Source organism: Thermoascus crustaceus (genome assembly GCF_041956765.1).
Source record: "Thermoascus crustaceus strain CBS 181.67 unplaced genomic scaffold VTN00scaffold_12, whole genome shotgun sequence".
Classification (NCBI taxonomy): Eukaryota; Fungi; Ascomycota; class Eurotiomycetes; order Eurotiales; family Thermoascaceae; genus Thermoascus; species Thermoascus crustaceus.
This window is the reverse complement of record NW_027192538.1, coordinates 1-21010: the sequence shown is the minus strand read 5'-3', so window position 1 is coordinate 21010 and position 21010 is coordinate 1. Positions and strand designations below refer to the sequence as shown.

Below are 21010 nucleotides of genomic sequence, written 5' to 3'. Positions count from 1 at the left end.
ACTCCCTTCTTTGGGGGTTGCTTCATGCTTTCTTTAGGCCTAGAGGCCTCTCCATCCTTTAAAGCACCCCTGGATGCCTTCTTTGCTGTTGTGTCCCCTGCGGCTCTGCTGGCTGGTCCGTGCGCAGTCTCTGGCTGGGAGCCGCATGGCCTATTTTAAGCTGGTAGTACCAACTGGCTATCTTCTTTAGGGCTGCAGCAGCTACTGGGTCTTGTCTCCAGCCAGGTTGTGCCCTATATACTCTCTGAGCTTCTAGGCTTCTGCGGCCTAGTGCCTTTGCGAGCCATTGTTGTCCATGGGCCTGAATTACTTCTGTGCGAGCTCAATTCACATAGGCCAGGGAAAGCTCTCCAGAGCCTCTTTGGGGCGTCTTTTCAGCTGCTTGTTTAGCTGCCTGGTCGGCCTTTTCGTTCCCCTCGATGCCATGGTGCCCAGGGACCCATTGGATTGTAACTTGCCTGCCTTGAGCTTCTAGGGCCCGAGCCGCTTGATGAGCTTGGATGGCTAGTCCTTGCCCGGGGCCTGGTTGTTGGTGTTGGAGTCGTGCGATGGCTGCCTGGGAATCTAGTAAGATGGTGACTGGTCCCTGGCCTAGCATTGGTTAGACACACTAAATGAGAATGTCACTAACTGTGTCGTCCCTCCAATGATCTCCAGAATCTCTTGCAGGTGGCGCCACAAAGTCTTCATTTCCATACTTCTGTACCGATTCAAGTGTTCTGGACCTTCAAGCGTCGATTCCTCCCAGTCACTGTTCGGATCCTTTGCTAGCTTAGGAGCATCTATTAATATTGTCAACGACCTCACAAGGTGGCTTTTTGAATGAGGGAATAGTTTCGTGAAAGGTTCCAGCATGCTATTGCGAAGGACGATATCACGATAGAACTCTTGTAATGCAGTGCTATGCCATCTTCTGCAGCAGAGAAGACAAGGAAGAAAAAGGTTAGGCTGCGATGATTGTTTCACTTCGCGTAGGATGTCAACCTCCTCCGGTAGCTCATTGCTGATGCAACGAGTCATAGCGGCTTTTTCCCATCGAAATATGGAAGCGTTATAGGCCTGATGGTAAGAAAAACAACAATACTTCCTCTTGCAATAAAACAGTAGAATCTTGTCGAACCAGTCTAGATTGTGCGAGGCTGGATGGGGAACGCAAGAGAAACAAAGAAAGGGTCGTGCTGGTGTTACAACATCTTCGGGGCTTGAGGCTCTGAGGTGTCAATTCCCTGGCTCTGGATGCTTGGTTTTGAAATGGTCTCGCTTAGCTGTTTCGTTTCATTCCCCTTTTGTATGAATTAGGGCCAGCTAGTTAGATGCTGATGCAGTATAGCTCATCCCTTTATAAGATTCTCACCTGTAGTTGATAAGAATATTATAATCATTAATAGCTTTGGGCCGGGTTCCCGATCCTTAAACCTGCGTGCTCAATGCAGGATGGGTTCCTGGGGAATGGAAAGCGTGAGTACTGAATCTTTCACGTGTATATCATGGCCAACTCAGTACCCGTGATAGTTTCGACGTGTCTCTTTCTGAGCATCAATTATGGATTCAAAATTGCGCCCTTGTATTAGCGTATTCATTTTTCTGATACTTATACAGCTACTTCTATTTAAGAAGCAGTATTAGCACCAACATCATAGTGGTAACCTGTCCAGGAAATAGGTTGTGCTATGATTAGCTCCATCCAGACCTCGATCAGAGTTGCATGCTTATGTCACCGTTTCCATATCTAGTGTAGAAATCAACATAGTTCATGTGAACAAACTGCCTTGAGTATCTGCGAGGCATCTCAGAATCTGGTTCAATCCTGATAGTGGAAGGCCTTGCACAACATATCTCAGATTTCTACTTACTATCAGCCATTGCAGCAAACATTGAACAGTTGGTTTTCCTTCTACTTTTTGGAGCCGGATTTTTTACAGGGTTTATGCATGGTAGGATAGTTGCATTTGAAAACAGACATAGTCCCATAGTTGCAACGTGATAAAAAAGGACGAACCACAAGAATCTAAACATCGTCCAATTTTCAGCAATAAGGTAGGAGAAACAGCTTTTCTCGTCCAATTTGACTCGCTGTAGATACACCATATAGATAAAGGCTACTATCTAATGCATAGCATTAGCCTCTTTGCTATCTTCTCTTGTTCCCTTATGGTTAGCTGTTGAGGACTATCAATCCAGCTTAGATACTGGTAATACACAAATAAGCAGTTCTCCAAGTGATATAAAGTTGCCTAAAAAGGCCATAAAATGTAGGCAACTATCAGATGTAGAAACCCATTGGGGCGATGGAACAGATGATCCTATTGAGCACTGCACACAGAGTTGAATGTGGCTGAAAATGGACGCATTGTAACTTCTAGTTGTGTCATGGGGACAGAAATGCCGCTCGGCAAGCGGAGGTAGTATTCCCTACTGCTGTGGAACTCCACTGGCCTTTATACATAAGTTGAAAATACGGCCCACAAATCTGAGGAGATATTGCTGTTGAACTATGCTAGTTTCCTTCTTTCAGCAGACATGCTTCAGCGCTATTTGTATTTTAAGCTCAATTTAGTAGAAATTATATACTAGGAGTTGCAATGCAGAGTCTGTTGGGAAAGACAATTACAGGTATTCATTTATGGCAAAAGTTCGTACTACCTCAGATGTAACATTAACCTATTTGGAAGGTGGTTTCAGATGGGAAAGTTTACGAACCCCTTTCCAGATCTGAAATAGGAAGTTCCTATGATAGTAGGCTATTTTTACTAATTCTGTCTCAGGGACCTAGTTAAACCATTGTATACTTTTAATACATATCTGGTGAAGAATCTGCGAACAATGAACATTCCATGGTTCTCCTGGGGGGACCAACGCATCTGCAATTGTCTGTATTGATCCAAGTATCTGGAAAGATCCAGCTCCAGTGGTCTATTCCGAGCCGCCATGCACGTTTGTCCTTCCGCCTCTTGTACTCTCAACGACAACGGTCATCACCTTCCCCCTCTATACAACGTCCCTGGATGTTGCTTGGTCAGAACCTACCGGTTGGACGAGCACGATCCAAACCACGACGCTGACGATTCCTCCAGTGACTACCATGGCCATTGAGGTCTGCGGGTACACCGTGACTGATACGGACATTGTCGCCACGGGTATCTCATCCTTCTATATCACACCCAGCATCTGTCCGCCGCCTTTTACCATTACCAATTATCCAAATCCCAAATTGGTGTCTGGAGTCTCTCATCCTCCCGCTAATCGAACCATCACTCCACACCCCCCTATCCGTACACGTTTACAACCCCCGACAGCTGACCCACGACGACTTCCAGTGGTGGCTTCCCTGTCTTCCCACTTGTAACGCACAAGTCCGGTGTAAATCGCAGTGTGGTAAGCCGTGCTTGAAGGTATTCTACAGTCACCCTTGCCAGGCTCGATTGCCCCGACGGTGGAAATGACTTTCTGGACCCCATAAACCCGAATCCTCCTAAGCTTCCACGAGATCCCCGGGAAACGGATCCCGGGAATCCAGAGGAAGAGGAGCTGGACCAGCAGTGCGCTTTCGAGTTCGGGTTGCCGTTACCTACCTACCGCGGCGCCACCGGGAAACCATCTGCGACAGAGTCGGTTGCGCCGTTACCTTCAAGTTCACTTCCTTCAATTCGACCGTCTCTCAATTGTCACGGCAGTGATGTCTCCACAGAGTCTGAAACCGCCAGCGTTGCGCTGACCGAATTCTGCAAGACATACAGCAGAACAGTTCTCGATGACAAACCTCGAGATGGAATACGTACTGTGGTTGGCTATTATGATAGAGAATGTCCGTCATGGTATGACGGCTGCTCATATATGCTTCGCATCAATGTCACTGCAATCAATGGATGCCGCTTTGCAATAGACGGTCCCGACCCATCGCAGGACCGTGGTCGTTTGTTACGAGAACCTATCTATCAATGTGACACTGACGACAAATATTTGAAGATGGGGGTGTCGTCACAACCAATTGTGCCCAGTGGGCTTTAGATACACTTACAGTTGGTGATTTCCCAGCCTGGTAGCTGAAGGGTCTTTTCCTGCTAGATAGATTGGTATGTTGATAAGGATTCATAGTTTTGAGTGGAGAAATGCTCTGAAGATTATCTTATTCAAAAATTATGATCTTTCAATACATGACGAGTTCCTATGTTACAGGATACATGGTTTAGCTGCTTACATCGTAGCAGGAGTAATCCCAGCAATGGTTATATCAAGTGCATCTGTATATTCCTGTTTGTTGAATGTGGCTAATATATATACCTATCGGCAGGTCGGTCGACATCCTTCGTGCTAGCTATTTCAATCAGTGCGCAGCAGAGAATCACAGTATCAATTTAACACGAAGGTATTAAAAAAACCCTAATATCTCGCTTGCTACGAAAATAAAAATGACTTTCCCGCAGGCTGAAGCTCCCAATGATCTAGTATAGGGTAGCTATACAAAAGCATGCAAATTTCTTTAGTCCAATGGGCACCGCCCAAGCTTGTGCGTTATCTGCCCGGCGGAAGATACCCTCCGGTTATCCAGAATCAGGCGTTATCTGCTAATCTTATTTCTCTGCTTTTCCAGCTTGGACCCTTTTCTAGGTGACCGGGATAGAGGTAAGTAGAGAATTATGAACGCTGCCACCAGGTACCGCAGATACCGCATCAAATGGGTATTGCAAGGGCGGTCCTGGCCTTGCTTATTCGCAAGCTTCGTCTATTTCATGTTGCTTACACTGACAAGCCATATGATACCCGTGCGCAAAGGTGCTGTCGAACGTAGCAGCCTTAGCCAAGCATAAGGCTATTGTTTGATTCCACTGCTGCTCTTCCACAGTACCACCTTCCTTATTGGATGTGGTAAATGCATGCATTATCGGCTGCTAGCAGACGATCTTTCGTACTCCGGTTTTCTATTGGGGTCTAGGATCTATAATTCCGGAAAAATGGATCCGGGGTCTCCACCTTCCCCGCATTCCCATAAACATCAACATGCGATGATGCAGTGCATTGTGGGATCATTATGTGACGGAAAATAAGCAGACAGGTAAAAAGAAACATGAAGCAGATAGCTAAATCAGACTGAATCAGCGAAGGGTACTCTACAACTTTGTCCAGCTGTGGGCCTCTCAGATTGATGGAAATATATATATACAAAGTACAGGTTTTCATTATCGAGGCGCCAGGTGCTAGTCCTTCGAATAGACCGGCTAATGTAACATCGGGTCGGTCTTCTTCCAAAATAAACCACGGCCTGATGAACTGAGAAAAAATGGGGTAGACGTAGTTCCATGATTGGTGGCTATCCTGCGTGAGGTTGGTTATGTTCTATGAGGTATATAACGCAGTCCTCTGGTCGTCCTACCACGTCATCTGTGCCATTCAGTTCCCACTGAGGTCTAAGAGTCGCTTGTTCACTCTTTCGATCGATCATGCTGTCTCGAATACATCTTATAGGTACTTATTTACTGACAGCAGCGCAGCTAGTGGCATGCCATATTGCTCCAGAACATGTATACCCTACACGTAAGGACCAGGTTTCTCTTGCAAGCTGTTTTACTTTCTGACGTTTCATTTGAGTAACAAATGCGACAGGCTCCGGTGGATGGGAATCCGCTTATGCTCAAGCACAAGCATTCACGGCTCAGTTGAATCTCACGGAGAAAGTCTTCCTCGTCACTGGGGTAGACGGACCCTGTGTTGGCAATATCCCCGCGATTGAACGTCTCGGGTTCGGAGGTCTCTGTCTTCAAGACGGTCCATTGGCAATACGACAGGCCAGCTATGCCAGTGTTTTCCCTGCTGGGTTGTCCGCTGCGGCAACCTGGGACAAAGACCTGATCTATCAACGGGGAGCTGCGATCGGACAAGAATTCAGAGCAAAGGGGGCGCATGTCATACTGGGGTAGGGCCGTTCCAAGCAGATAATCAACTGTACTTCCCAAGTCCAGCGAAATTGCTAATCGACTCTCTTCCATTCTTGCAGGCCGGTTGCAGGTCCTTTGGGAAGGTCTGTTCTGGGTGGTAGAAACTGGGAAGGGTTTTCACCAGATCCCTACTTGACTGGTGTGGCCATGAAGCAAACAGTTGCAGCTGTACAGGCTCAGGGAGTGCAAGGTTAGTTCATGTTTTTAAGACGCATCATATCTTTTTTTTTCAGCCTCAGTCTTCGAAGTCTCGCTTTCGTGTTCCCTGAAGAAGCCGGTAATCGCAACCGTGTTCCATGCATGTTCATTGCAATCTGGTCGCATATTGCCTTTTGAAACATCCAGGGAGTGAACAAGTCCAAAGTATCATGTGAGCTTTGGCATCAAGACCCCCCTTTTATGATTTATCCAATATGGCTCTGTTCGCGGCGTATATCCGAGGCAACATCATGCTAACATGGACTTGAAGCGTGCGCCAAACATTTCATCGGCAACGAGCAAGAAACCCAACGTAATCCGAGCACCAATACCGACGGGACGACAATCTTAGCGGTTTCCTCCAACATTGATGATCGTACCCTTCACGAACTGTACCTCTGGCCCTTCGCAGATGCTGTCAAGGAAGGACTGGCATCAATGATGTGTAGCTACAACCGCCTTAACCAGACCTATGCTTGCGAGAACAGCAAACTCCTCAATGGTATCCTGAAAGGAGAGCTGGGGTTCCAGGGATACGTCATGTCTGATTGGGGTGCGACGCACTCTGGTGTCAGTTCCATCCTCGGGGGACTCGACATGGACATGCCCGGCTCTCTCGATTCCTCTGACTCGACGGTATCATCCTGGTTTGGATACAACATCACCACCATGGTCAAGAACGGCAGCGTGCCTGAAAGCAAAATCGACGACATGGTTCACCGAATCATGACACCGTACTATTATCTTCAGCAAAATAGCACCCAGTATCCGACTATCGACCTCGACACTGCACAGCTAAGCAGGAGCCTAACAGGTAACTCTATACCGACGTATCAGCATCATTTCAACCTCGGGACAACGGAGGACATGAACCGTGACGTCCGTGAGAACCATCGCACCCTGATTCGCGACATTGGAGCTGCGTCGTCTGTTCTCCTCAAGAACACAAACCAGGCTTTGCCCCTTAAAGCCCCAAAGCGAATTGCGGTATTTGGAAACGATGCCGTTGACATGTCTGGAGGGCCGTATGATGCTGCGAATGTATTCGGAGCTCAAGCTGTTGGAGGCGGCTCGGGGACGGCCCGTTTCACGTACATGATTTCGCCTCTGGAGGCCATCAAAGCTTGGAATCCCTCTGCTCTGATTGAGTATATAACGGACAACTCTATTGCCACGGGGGGCGGGATCTCCTCGATCTACCCCACGCCTGATGTCTGCCTTGTCTTTCTGAAAAGCTATGCTTCAGAAGGATCAGATCGGCCCGGCTTGCTTTGCGAGTACGACTCTTCGCTCCTGGTTGAGAAGGTAACCTCTTCGGGCTCATGCGCCAATACCGTCGTGGTCACGAATTCTCCCGGGCCCAACTTGATGCCATGGGCAGACAATGAGAATGTCACCGCTATCATTGCAGGCCATTACCCTGGAGAGCAGATCGGCAATTCCATCGCAGATGTCCTCTTCGGAGACGTCAACCCCTCTGGCAAGCTTCCGTATACCATTGCATATCACGCCGATGATTATAATGCCCCCATCGCCAACTTCAGCGGCACTGATGACCCAAATGCATGGCAAGCTGATTTCACCGAAGGCCTTATGATCGACTACCGCCATTTCGACCACAACAACATCACGCCTCGCTACGAATTCGGATTCGGGCTGTCGTATACTACATTCTCGCTGTCGAAACTTGAAATCGCAACCTTACCTGCAGGGCGGCATGCCACCGCATACCCGTCGCGTTATAAGACCAATGTCCCACCCCCCGGAGGAAATCCGGCATTGTATGAAATTCTGGCGACGGTATCAGTGACGGTCACAAACTCAGGCCCTGTCGCCGGTGCTGCCGTGCCGCAGCTGTATCTCGGGTTTCCAACTGGCAACGGCGAGTTATCCAATTTGACCACACCGAAGAAGGTGCTCCGAGGATTTGAAAAGACGCGTGTTTTGCATCCAGGAGAAAGTGTGACGGTGGAATTCGACCTGACGAGACGAGATGTATCCTATTGGGATGTGGTCAAGCAGGAGTGGAAGATTCCGAGTGGCTCTTTTGGCGTGTTGGCTGGGCAGAGCAGCCGCGATTTGCCCCTTAGTGGGAGTCTGTCCCTCGTATGACAACATCGAACAGTCTGTAAACAAGCTGAATCGCTTAGAGGGGGTTCCTCGAACGTAGGGAAGCAAAGGAAGCAAATGTGCGGAGAAAGTTCCGGTGAGAATGTGATTTGTAATCATTGGTAAATTTGTTGATAGATGTGCGGAATATCTCCGACTCGGGATCTGCCGTGATATACGGAGACTCGGCATCCCGCGGCCATGACTTGCATGCCCCGTGTCTCTAAACGCGTTTTACCATCTGTTATCTGCGTTTTCTCCACTGGTTTCTGTCTTCGACCCGCAGCCTTACTGTCGCTCATGTCGTTGCATTAAGGTTAATGTAGATGAACTGTGGATCCGAGATGATCACTGTTGATCAGTCACTGTATGCTTATTAGTCAAACTGGGAGACAAACTGAAGCAGCTGGCAGTACGAGACTGGGGAGAAACCAGTGGAGCTCCAGGCCGTATCCCCTGAAAGTCTACCATGGGTAGCGGTAACCTGAGGAATAAACCTCCATAACAGGAAATGTTAAGCGGTCACTGCGACAGTCTGCCTTCGGCTAATCAACCATGGAGGCTCCGGTCGCATCCATGGGGCCATCCATGTCGAACTAGACTTCCCTGCCATTCGGATCCATGGGCAGTATCAGGCTTGGGAACAAGAACACGCACGTGACGTCAGCACGATGGTTTATCTTGAGAGATACCTTGAAGACCCCGCGTTCTATAACGTGCTAGCATCTCACGGGCGTTAATTCATATATGCGAGCTCTGTATGTACATGCATACGTACCGTACGACAACTCACACCATCTATTATCTCAAGCACCGTCGTCAGGCAAAGTATCCTCATGCTCAATCGTTGATAGCAGAAGAAACTCGAAGTTTTGTGGAGACGGCTACATCGGTTCGCCGTACCCATTTCAAGTTTCCTGCACGGAGCTCTGGGGTGTAGGTATATGTCTAACGTGGCGATGAAAGTGTCAGATCGTCAGGAAGATTAGCAATTCTGAAACCTCTCAGGTTACCATACCTGACTAGAGGCACGCATCACGCCACCTGCACAAGGTCATGCATTCTCGACGTTCTGCACTCGTTAGTGCGCTTGTCTTCTTCGCTCTCCTGTCATGGCTCTGTCTGGCGCTCTGGACTACACGTAGCCCGCCTCCTTCGATTCCACACGAGGATGTACGGGAGCCGGAGGACGAGACTGATTTCTGGTCGTGGGAAGGCCCCTCCCGATTCTCCCATTCGGTCTCTGAAAACGATACTGGCGACATCTGCAGCGCCTTCCCGACGTATATATTCACGAAGATCCAGGTCGTGCTCAAGATAGGAGCGTCTGAGCCCTCTGAAAGAATTCATGCCCAGATCGCCAGCGTCACAAAATGCATTCCTAACCTCATTGTCATGTCCGATCTGGAGCAGGAGCTGGGTCAGTACCATGCGCATGACATTATCGCCACTCTCCCGAAATCCTACCGCGTAGACAACCCCGATTTCGATGCCTACGATGCTCAGAAGAGCCGTTATGTGGCCGGCAGATTGGAACCAGGGGAGCTGGGCTGGCGGCTGGACCGATTCAAGTTTTTGCCGATGGTAGAACGTGCCTATGAGATGAACATGGGTGCTCAGTGGTTTGTGTTTCTCGAGGCAGACACCTACATCGTGTGGGACAATCTTATTAGGCTTCTGGAGCACTTCGACCCGTCCACCCCGTTGTACATGGGCTCGCCGTCTCCTGGCCGCCGGCGGGCAGATGGACAGACAGTGTGGTTTGCCTATGGTGGAACGGGATTCGTGCTGTCGACGGCTGCCGTGCAGGCATTGCTATCCCGAAAAATTGGATCCCATGGAGAGTATGTGCAGCCGCCTCTCAACGAGCAATATGAGGAGGTCTTGAAGCGTGACTGTTGTGGCGATTCGGTCCTTGGATGGGCACTGTTCGAGAAGGGTGTCAATCTGAGCGGATTATGGCCTTTGTTCAACCCCCATCCGGTACACGGAGTTCCCTTTAGCGAGGCCTACTGGTGTCAGCCGGTGATCAGCATGCATAAATCATTCCCAAAGGACATGATTAATCTCTCGAAGTGGGAACAGAGCCGGAGCCGGGAGGTACGTCGTTTTCAGTTCGATGGGACACTGATTGGATGAAGGCTTCGACTTACTGACTGCCAATCAGCGCCCTCTTCTCTACGCAGACCTGATCAACTACACCCGCCTTGGGAATTTCGATAAACGAACAGACTGGGACAATGCAGACTGGGATGGCTTTCGAGAACCGGACACCTCACCAGCGCACTCTTCATTTGACGCCTGTCGACTTGCATGCTATAACCACACTGACTGTTTCCAGTTCACGTATATGTCACCAGGGATGTGCACGTTTTCGCGTTCGATGCGGCTGGGAGCACCGAAGGGACCAGAGAGTGATGAGAGCGGTTCGACAAAGCGCTTCACTTCAGGATGGCATATGGAAAAGATACAGGACTGGATACAGAAACACCCATGCAAAGAACCGGTATGGGTTAAGCCGAGTATTGAACGAATTTTTTGAGTACTTTCTTGTTGCTGACGGACATGTTTGTATTGACTGGCTTGCATTGCGCCCCCCTTGGGACAGTGAGCTAACTGCTATTCGGTTGGGATTCCCTCTTTTCACTTTCTTGCTTTGGGCGACCGTCGAACTCTACTTCTGCAGCAACGTTGCTTTCCTGGATCTAAACTAGCGCTATTTTCGTCAACGATAGGGTAATTAACAATCAACATACAGAGCTCTACAGCTTTCAAGAAGAAAGCTATATCCTCAAATCAGTGTTTTAAGGCAAAAAGTCTGGTGGGAGACACTTGAACCGCGATGGCCGTGAATGTTCCTCCCCATCATACCAGAAGCTGAATATAGAAAATGCAAGGGCAGAACCAATCAGAGCCTCAGTATTAGACCATTATACGTTTTGGTCAACTTGTCTGTGGAATAGCACAGCCCGCACACTGAGCTTCAACGCCTCGGACGACAGGAGCCACGCGTTCTTTGCCGCGCCTAATTAAACAGGTGGACACCCAGGTGGGTGTCTCATGTACGGCCTCATCTGGCTAGCAGGAAACAGACTGACCATATCCATAGGATGGACTAATCACACCGCACTGGCCAACCGATGTGCCAAGCTCTGTTTCAGACCCGGTCTGAAAGGATCGCCAGGAACTTGGACCGTGCGATACCCTAGTAACTGCCTTGACAATACTCGATGGTATCTGCGCAGTAAATTCAAAACGGAGCTGAGAACGTCACGGACCTAGATCTCGAGAATCCAGCCTGAGACAGCAGGCTTCATCCGTGAATCAGGAGAATTGATCGACGGGTCAGCCTTCTGTCCTATATTGCTGGGAGTTCCTTTGATGCGTCTTGTAATTCCACATAGCACTTTTCTCGATGAGATGCCTGCTACGTTTATCCCATCCAGTCGCATATTGGGAACCTCAAAACGGAACTCTATCGCTCCATGCTACTGCTGAGCAAATAGAATGGCTTCATATATCCATTATAAATATTTCATACTATATAAACGGGATTTTGAGCCTTGTAAGACCATAATGTTGCGTTGAACCTACTTGACGCTTAACTATATGTAAACCCAAACAGCGCGTCGAAAACAACAACACAACCACAAAAATTTTTGTAACCTGTATGTAACACCAATACATCTACTTTATGCTGAGATTATAGTGCTTATATGGCTAACTATTTCCTTATTTGAAGGAGGTGGTCAATAATGAGTGCACAAGGTGGAGGAAAAGAGAAGCGTATGGCGTCCGCAATGTCTACATTACGCTGCGCTAAACTTTCAAGATGACGATAATAATTCGGATCATTCTATTCACGCATGTAACTCGACTCTATGCTACATATATCATTAGACCAGGCAACTAACAACAGAATGGTCATGAATCTAGAAAACGAGGTACAGAGCTGTTAGATTCCTAAATTGTCGTTCTCAGAAGAGAATCCCGACGCAGTCTCAGGAAGAGAAAAACACGCAAGACCAACATGACAGCTTAGTATCCACAAAAGAGGATCTCTCCGCAAGCATATCCTCTATCAGGAATCGTAACCATTCCCCAATGACAAGTCCTGCGCCGTCTTTCCCAGTATGCAGCAGTTGGTTGTCAGGCAGGAAAAAGAGGTCCTCGGAGGGGGGATAAGACGATATTCAGCAACATATCTCATCAAGAAAAGCTTGTGCATGTATTAATCGATCTCAAAGGGTACAACGCTCAATGGCATCCCCTGCTATCTTCTCCCGAGTGAGAACCTCGACCGGATCAGACGGCTGACCTCCTCGACCGCGGAATCCCGTGCATACCCCGTACCCTACATGGTTCTCCACTGATGAACCACTAGAATAAAGTCATAGAAGCCTGCAAAATTCGACCAAATGCTTGGTCCCGGTCCTTATCATTCGGCCTTCGGCCTTCCAACAAACCGAGTTCACGCATGATGTACGGTACTTTCGGCGCGATCATGATTACGCGGCACTCGTAGAGTCCAGTCGATGGCAGCTATCCCTTTTCACCGACATGCTGGGGCCGAGGCGTCTATGGATAGTTCGAATCTGCACGATTTCACGGCGAATTATTGATTTCCCTTGGCAGCCCAACCTATTTTAGGATCGTGAAACGGGACCAGAGAGTCTTCCGTGGAAAACCATGTAGAAATCTCGAAATCTCCCTTTCTACTTTGAGATGAACTAAACTATATCTGGAATTATGAATGTGGGATTTTGTAGCTACTACAACTGATAAACTGTCTGGGTCGGGGGCCTGTTGCTACAGCAAAAACCTCGCGAAGAGCCAAGGTTTAGGTCCATAATACAACTCACTCGTTTGTTAAATCTGTTGCATTTGTCGGACATGTTAGCGGAGTCCCAAATTATGAACGATATGTCAAGATACTAAGGGGATGTGTTGGTCTACCAACCTCGGCGGTGAGCATGGAACGGCAGGACGGCCGTTGTGAAGGTTCAGCTTCGGACTTTAACCGGATAGCCTTTCTAAGGAGTAGCTATAATAGCTGTGCTGGCTGAAAGGTCCTGCCCATTTTGGACGCGGTAAGGTCGACTACAAAGTGGAATCGATCTAAAAATGGGCAATCGGCATTATAAAGACAGGATTAATCGGGTCAAAGTGTATGTGTTTCCTAGAAAGGCAAACGGAATCCAAGCAGCGTGTAAGAAATTGGGTACAATAAAGATTCTAGACTTTCAGGGGCAACTCAAGTCTAAGTTAATATCAAAATAATGTGTTCATGAGGCGGACAGGATGAAGATGTCAAACCCGCCCCCAACTGTCGCAACTACCCCGGTCTCGCTAGACTTTATCTCTCTTTAGCTGCTTCGGCTGGGGCGCTCTCTAAGGCCGCGTAGAAGAATTAGCCTAGCTAGAGCTATCATCATTTCAACAAGCGCATGGCAAAACCAAGTACTGCGAAAATAGAGTATCGGGTTTGCGGGAGAGCCACAAAAGAAAATATAACCGGGGACCCGAGACCACCTGCAGGGGTTTTGCTGCCGGTAGCTATTATGCGGCGCGCGAGGATTTGTGTCTGCGGCGCAGCAGATAGCTTCCGTGTCGCCAGGGCGAGGCGGGTTGATAGTGGATACGATGGAGGTCGGGGAGTTGGCGGAAGGATTTTTAGCGCGCGGGGAACACGGCGGAGGTGTCGGCGTAGTCCAATCGAAGGCCCCGTCCTCGCGACGAGAAGCATGGAGGAAAAGTTCTGAGGCTAGACTCAGGGAGCTAACTACGAGGGTTTGGTTCTTTCGGTGTTGTATTGTGGATACATGGTGCATTCCTGGTACGCCCAATATGTGTTGTCTGATGCAATGGCATGTATAGTAAACAAAGTGAGAAGCACATGGGTGCCACACGCAGGTGCACATGTCTGTAAAGAATTGTTGATTTTAGAAATATCATACAAGTTTGTCTTCAGTGAACAAAGGAAACATAGCCGGCTATGGGCGTCTCTGTCGGATTAGTCTATAAGTGAACAAATAGGTATATAGTAATACTGTACATCACAGGGCCATCCAGCAATAAGAAATGCTTTTCAACAGAAGCGGTTTGATCGAATAAAACCACGCCAGACGCCCTACCATATTAGTTCCAGCACTCTTTCACTACTTGAAATGAACGTAGCTGGACGGCGACTTCGCGTCAGCATCCGACTCCTGCACCGTGTATTCCTGCACCACAGTGATCTGTCCCAGGTCATTTTCTGGCGGTGATGTGCTCTCACGTTCCCCTGCTGCTGCTCCTCCTCCTATCCCGACACCGAACTTCTTACGGGACTTCGGTCCTACCTCGACCCTGGTCCGCGTTCCGCCCCTGGTCACTTCTATTGTATCCATACTTTCGGAGGAGCCATTCGACTTGGTCTGCTGCGCGGTAGGGCCAGCGTTTGTCACGATGGCCTCATCCGATCCCCAAGCCGTTTCGTTGGGCATGGTGAGCGGATGCGGATACTTGGATCGTTTGGAGCGGCCGGTGGTCTTGCCGCCTGGGTTAGAGCTCAATGGATAGGACCGCTCTGCAGACGAATCCTTCGCGCTCTGACCACGAGCCTTGCGGTACAGGTTCTGGAAGAGGGGGAACACCATAGGAAAGTTGCTGACGAGCATAGCAACAAAGGACTCGCGGACAGACCATTTACCGGATTCCGCAGGGTTTGTGGCGCCAACCTGGACGGTAAAACCAGGATGTGAGTGGACGGACTGGGACGAAACGCAGAGGAGGGATGCTCACGGTCAACAGAGTGACGCATCGGAGGATGCCAAAGATCATAACGAGAAAGCCACCACTGAACATGACTAGCAGTGTGATTTTCTTCCGCAGTGGAAGCTGGGACTTGTAGATCATCTAGTTAACGGTCAGTGGCGGAGTTCTCTGAATGTGTAAAAAGATCATTCACCGGCAGGGGGATCGCCATGAGGTAGAGGTCTGTTGCTGTGTTAAGCGCCATAATCGTCGACACTTGGAGTTTGGAGTATCCCGGTTGGCAGTTGTCTGACCGTGTCCGGTGTCAGTTGCTGCGTCTCTCAGTCAAATACAAGCGTCAAATATACATACTTCCTGGATCTGGGTATATCTGCCATTGCTTGTGGAATGGGACACACTTCAAGGTTACGATCAAGATGGCTATGATGTATGAACCAATGACGGCCACATAGCCAATTCGGACTCGGAAGTGCATCTTGTGCACGCCATCCCTGTGAAAGTGCGTCAACCATGCGGTTTTTGCTGCTGGGACGAAGGAGAGGATGGTGGTCTCACGTTAAACGGGAGTAGTAGACGATCCAACATCCCTTGAGCAGCCACATGAGCGTGGTGTAAGTATACCAGCCCACGACGTGCGTCTTGGAGCCATTAACTCGAAGCAACCACTCTTGATCTTGAGGAGTGAGTGATCTGCGCTGCTCATCCGTCATGCCACTGTTGGCCAGGCCTTTCCAGTACGCGCCGACAAAGTACGCCGCGGTTGTCTCTGCCGTGTACGTCAACTGACCCCGATTGATTAATCGCCTGTGATGCACCGAATATCGCTGATTGAAGCGTCCTCCTTACCGATGCCAGCACCATGAACAAGTCGTCCAGGGCGAGTTTGCTCCATCCCAGTCTCACGATTCTGGCATAGAAACGCAAGAAAACGAAGCACAGGGAGATGGCGAGGCAAGTCCAGGCCTCGATAACGAAGTTGTCAGGCATCTTTACGGGCGCAGACGTCGCAATGGCCCGGTGATTGATATCTGTAGTGAAGGTCGTTAAGTCTGTATACCACACGGGCACGGGCGGGCGAGCTGCAGGAGGCATGGTGGGTTTAAGTAATCATTGTTTGAGGTATCTGAAGGTATTGCGCGCGGCAGAGTAGTCTGTAACGCCTTCTAAGGCCCCTTAGAAAGCGAGATGGTGATCGAGATGGATGTTGAGAAGCCGTCCCCCTGTCAGCCGCGGCACTGAATTACGGGCCGCTCAGCCAAAAAAAAAGAAAGCCATGCCGGGGAGTCGAGAAAATCTTCCGTACGGACTGTATACGCTATACGGAGTATAGTATCAGACGTATCAGACCCTCCAACTATTTAGTTACGGGCTAGAGGTACCAGGCTGCGGGTTTTCATGCACCATATTCCACTGTCCCGGGAGAACCAGGACGTGCGTACTGCAACCTAAGCCATGTTTCGTGAACACGAGGTTTGCAGCATGAACGGCGTCTGTTCCCAGGGTCCTCTCCTCTGGTGCTGGAGGCGAATTGTCGTGTGCCATCGCCATAGATGCGACTTGAGGGTCCTATACAAGCTCGGTGGAGACGCCAAATAACGGCCGGGCTCGACGGCGCCCAGCGCGGCCGTTAAAAGCCCGATGTGGAGCCGGAAAACGAGCCGCGCTCCCCGCGGGTGGATCGACGAGCATAAAAAGACCATGCCTATTTTCTTCGGTATAGCCGACAGCTGGTCGCTAGCAGCGCTGTTGTCTCTGCAAGGCAATGTTTGGTCGTGCTGGCCGCAGCACCTCGAGGGCACGAGCAGGACCCCCCCCTTTACCTTCCCCCCTGTCTGGTCGTTGATTCGCATCGGAGATATCTACCAAATAGGGATGGAACAGGAAGATCCCAGGCTTAAGCTTAACGACTGCTGGGATTGAGGGCGCAGTCAGCATTGCTAGCCAACGTTTTTCTATCTGTCAAAAGTGAGTTTGAGACGGAGCGGGCCGAGCCCGACGACGCATTCGTGAGAACGGGGCTAATCCGACTGACGAGGCCTCTAAAACGCCAGATTGAAACTCTATGGCGAATGGCCAATCGTCTCCTGCTGGTACTGGGGAACTTGCGGAGAGAGGGGCCTGCCGGACCCGACTTTTCTTGGGCACTCTGTGTCCTGCGCCAGACCCTGGGCGCTCGTTCGACGCTCCTTTATATGGCAGAGACGGCGTCCGCGACGGGGCCAGACGTTCTCTGTCCAGAGATGCTCCGTATTCCTTTGGCGGATCTTGACAGGTAGGCCGCGGCTATATCCGTGCCAAAAAGATGGGTCATGGCCGGCAGCAAAGCCTATAGGCGCGGACGGCATATAGCCAGGCTGGGCCTCATCGCGGCCACCGTCCACTGGTATGGAGTCGTCTTGTTCCATACCTGCTGGAGACGCCTCTACTCCGTACCACCGCTGTGGGAGAAACCGGCTTGCCTGCTGCAACCCTGCGCTTCCCATGAAGATCCCATGTCTCTAGCGGTTATGGCCCCCGACAACGCCCAGTTATATGCCATTCTTTCTGCTGACGCCGCCGTAGCACGCTTGCGGTGAAGCTGAGGTGGCCCGTTGCCTTGGAACTAGCGAGCTGTACCGTCGTAACGTTCTGGGTCGACCCTGCCATGCGCTGCATGGAGATAACGTCGCGATGTCTAAGTTGCCTTAGCCGGTACTTTTGGGAGTATCTCGGCATTTTGGAGTCCCAGAGTGAAAGAAAGAGTAAAAGCTCCACCTGCACAACTCATCTCAAGACATGCAGCTCCAAGGGACTCCCCTGAAGGGGCCAACCCCCTGTCGGTTGCCTCGTGGGCTTTATATTTCCGGATCTCACGGTATTAAAGTGCTTTCCAGTCTCCCGTTCCAAAGCTACACGCTCGTTTCTATTTTCTTTTCATCATACTTGTATATGCAGACCTCGTAACAGCGATGGCTGCCACACTGCTTGCCCTCGTACTGGGAGGGCTGGCCCTCGCCCTGTACAAACTTTGCAGTATCGGGCGTAGACCGCCTGGCTATCCTCCGGGACCTCCAACGCTGCCACTCATTGGAAACCTTCATCAGATGCCCTCGAAACATGGTCATTTGCAGTTCCAGAAATGGGCTGAGGAATACGGGTAAGTCATGGATGGATGGCATAGCAGAAAACCGTGTGCTAACCGCTTTCAGTCCCGTCTACTCGCTCATTTTGGGCACCAAGGTTATGATCGTCCTCTCGTCCGACCAGGCTATCAAGGATCTTTTGGATAAGCGGAGCGGAATCTACTCCTCCCGCCCGGAGATGTATCTGGGTCAGGTCGTCAGTGGTGGTCTCCGTGTGCTTCTCATGGTAAGTTGTTCAGAGAAATGACAATGCACCACTTCATTGTTCCATTTTTTTTCCACCCTTTTTTTGCTTCCTGACTAGAGTTGGAAGTTGACACACGGCAGGAATATGGCGACACCTGGCGTATGATCCGCAAGATGGTCCACAACATCCTCAATATCAAGGCCGCAAAATCCTACGTCCCCTACCAAGATCTGGAGAACAAGCAGATGCTGTGCGGTTTCCTGGAGCAGCCCGACTTCTTCATGGACCACATCCGCCGATACACCAACTCCCTGACCACGCAGATGGTCTTTGGATTTCGTACCATCAGCATCGACGATCCGAAGCTGAAGCAGCTCTTCGAGGTACGTTGGTTGCCATCTTCTGGGTGTTCCTGGCCGTGCTGACTCCTCCACAGGGATTCGAGAAGTTCTGTGAAGTTACCGGTACAACCACGGCAGCGTTGCTCGATCTGTTTCCCATTTTGAAACTCCTTCCCGATTTCCTTCTTCCCCTCCGAGCATATTCCAAAGAACTCCACAAGCATGAGCGCGATCTGTATGTTGGTCACTGGCTGAACGTCAAGAAAGCTATCAAAAATGGTACCGCCAAGGCAAGTTGCGCCCATTAGCCACGGCAAAGGATTCCTTCTGACAGATGTGCAGCCATGCTTCTGTGTCGACCTGGTTAAAGCGCAGGACGTTGAGGGTTTCTCCGATGATCTTGCTGGCTACATCAGTGGTTCCCTCCTCGAGGCTGGCTCTGACACGACAGCCGCTACCCTGATTGGTTTTGTGCAGGCCATGGTTGTGTTCCCAGAGGTGCAGAAGAAAGCGCAGGAGGAGATCGACCGTGTTTGCGGAGACAGACTGCCAACGATGGAAGACGAGCCCAACCTGCAGTACATCCGTGGCTGTGTCAAGGAAAGCATGAGATGGATGCCGACGGACATTCTGGGCGTGCCGCATGCTGTCACTAGAGACGATGAGTACATGGGCTACAAGATCCCCAAGGGCGCTGGTGTCATCTGGAACGTTTGGTATGTGCTCATTCTCCCTCCCACATGATGAGTCCCGTGATCTGACCGGTAACAGGGCTGTCCACATGGACCCCAAGAGACATCCTAACCCTCGCGAGTTCGATCCCTCCCGCTATGCCGACGACTTCCAGACTGCCAGTGAAGCTGCCTCCAACCCAGACGCCTCTAAGCGCGACCAGTTCGTCTTTGGCGCGGGCCGTCGTATCTGCCAGGGAATGCACATCGCTGAACGCTCTCTCTTCCTCGGAATCTCGCGCATGCTATGGGCCTTCAACTTCGAAAAGAAGCGGGACGAGAACGGCAACGAGATCACTCCTGATGTCAACGACCTCACGGAAGGTCTGTTCGTCCTGCCTAAACCGTTCCCGGCGAAGATCACCCCCCGCAGCGAGAAACACGCGCAGCGCATTCGCGAGGAGTGGGACGCCTGCCAGGAGTTGCTGGACGCGGAGAAGCAGTGGAAGGAGGTTCCAAAAGGAATGGCGTTCAGCACTTATACCCCAGAGCCTTCCGCAAAGGCGTAAATGCATTATGTTGGTTGAAAGCTTGCTTTTAGTTTGGTTCAACTGAGTGTGTTTAGATTACCAAGCAGTGCTGGAAAAAGTAAGCAATTAAGAGAGATTCCTGTAATTTTTACTTATTGTTTAAATTTATATATTATTTTTAGTATAAAAATTTACTTTTTCTAATTTTATATAAAAATTCTAGCTTCTGCTTTTTAAGCAATAGTATACTTAGTTCTGCTTAAGTACTCTGTTTAAGCATTATTCTCTTAATTATAATAAAAAAATGTATACTTATTGTCACAGAGTAGCTCCTAGAGAGCATTCTGTTACAGCACAGCCTAGAGATCACTGATGAGGGGAAGTCATGTGACCATACTGGATCGTCTACAATCCATTCTCACAATCCAGGTCTACGATCTGTGACGGCGCTCAGTCATAGTATTATTAGCTAAAACTATGGTAGCTGTCATACAGAATCGAAAGCATGAGGGAAAGGAAAGAATCTGCAGGGCTTCGTGTAGCGCGATATATGTAGGCGAGTAGGACCGGCAGTATCCCAGAGATGAAGGGATGCTCAACACCGCCTCCCTTACCGCCTAGGTGCGCCGCGCCGTCACACGATCCACCTCTATAATCCATAGTCATGATCCATTGAATAGGTATTTCCGGGCAGAACTCAGAATGTATACTATAAGACACTCCTTAACTATGGGGATTAGAACCCTGTGGTTAACTCAAATAGCAATCTTGATAGCAACATTGCTAGTGACAGCCTATTCATCTATCTCTTTCTCTTGCTTTCTTTCTCAAGATAAACCCAATGAGCCCTCGCCTAAGAAATCTTAGGTCTGCTGTTACAGTAGGACCAGCAGTGTCTCAGAGACAAAGAAATGCTCAACACCGCCTACCTTACTGTCTAGGTGTCTGCTGCGCCGTCACAAGCTAACAGTAATAAATGCTTGTATACTGCATATTCTGCAGCATATTAACAGAATAAAGAAGTGCAAGGGTTTTAGGGTTTTAGGGTTTTAGGGTTTTAGGGTTTTAGGGTTTAGGGTTTTAGGGTTTTAGGGTTTAGGGTTTTAGGGTTTTAGGGTTTTAGGGTTTTAGGGTTTTAGGGTTTTAGGGTTTTAGGGGTTTTT

At 49.6% G+C, this 21010-nt stretch overlaps 5 protein-coding genes across 5 annotated transcripts; 3 read left to right on the top strand and 2 right to left on the bottom strand.

Annotated features, from left to right (window-relative positions):
* Positions 1–5438: 5438 nt before the first annotated feature.
* Positions 5439–8243, top strand: VTN00DRAFT_3059 (uncharacterized protein; the record flags this gene model as incomplete). Its single annotated transcript, XM_069429334.1, has 4 exons — positions 5439–5532; positions 5602–5911; positions 5993–6123; positions 6403–8243. 4 exons carry the CDS (start codon positions 5439–5441, stop codon positions 8241–8243), a joined length of 2376 nt encoding a protein of 791 aa, XP_069283052.1.
* A 1053-nt stretch (positions 8244–9296) lies between these two features.
* On the top strand, positions 9297–10782 carry VTN00DRAFT_3058 (uncharacterized protein; the record flags this gene model as incomplete). The annotated part of the gene is made up of 2 exons (XM_069429333.1): positions 9297–10340; positions 10408–10782. The coding sequence occupies 2 exons, from the start codon at positions 9297–9299 to the stop codon at positions 10780–10782; spliced, it is 1419 nt and encodes a 472-aa protein (XP_069283051.1).
* A 3616-nt stretch (positions 10783–14398) lies between these two features.
* VTN00DRAFT_3057 (uncharacterized protein) lies at positions 14399–16088 on the bottom strand (the record flags this gene model as incomplete). Its single annotated transcript, XM_069429332.1, has 6 exons — positions 14399–14959; positions 15024–15137; positions 15190–15284; positions 15348–15487; positions 15552–15778; positions 15843–16088. The coding sequence occupies 6 exons, from the start codon at positions 16086–16088 to the stop codon at positions 14399–14401; spliced, it is 1383 nt and encodes a 460-aa protein (XP_069283050.1).
* Positions 16089–17056: 968 nt separating this feature from the next.
* VTN00DRAFT_3056 (uncharacterized protein) lies at positions 17057–17479 on the bottom strand (the record flags this gene model as incomplete). Its single annotated transcript, XM_069429331.1, has 1 exon — positions 17057–17479. The coding sequence occupies one exon, from the start codon at positions 17477–17479 to the stop codon at positions 17057–17059; it is 423 nt and encodes a 140-aa protein (XP_069283049.1).
* A 465-nt stretch (positions 17480–17944) lies between these two features.
* VTN00DRAFT_3055 (uncharacterized protein) lies at positions 17945–19886 on the top strand (the record flags this gene model as incomplete). The annotated part of the gene is made up of 6 exons (XM_069429330.1): positions 17945–18132; positions 18185–18344; positions 18446–18688; positions 18742–18936; positions 18989–19362; positions 19418–19886. The coding sequence occupies 6 exons, from the start codon at positions 17945–17947 to the stop codon at positions 19884–19886; spliced, it is 1629 nt and encodes a 542-aa protein (XP_069283048.1).
* Positions 19887–21010: the final 1124 nt, after the last annotated feature.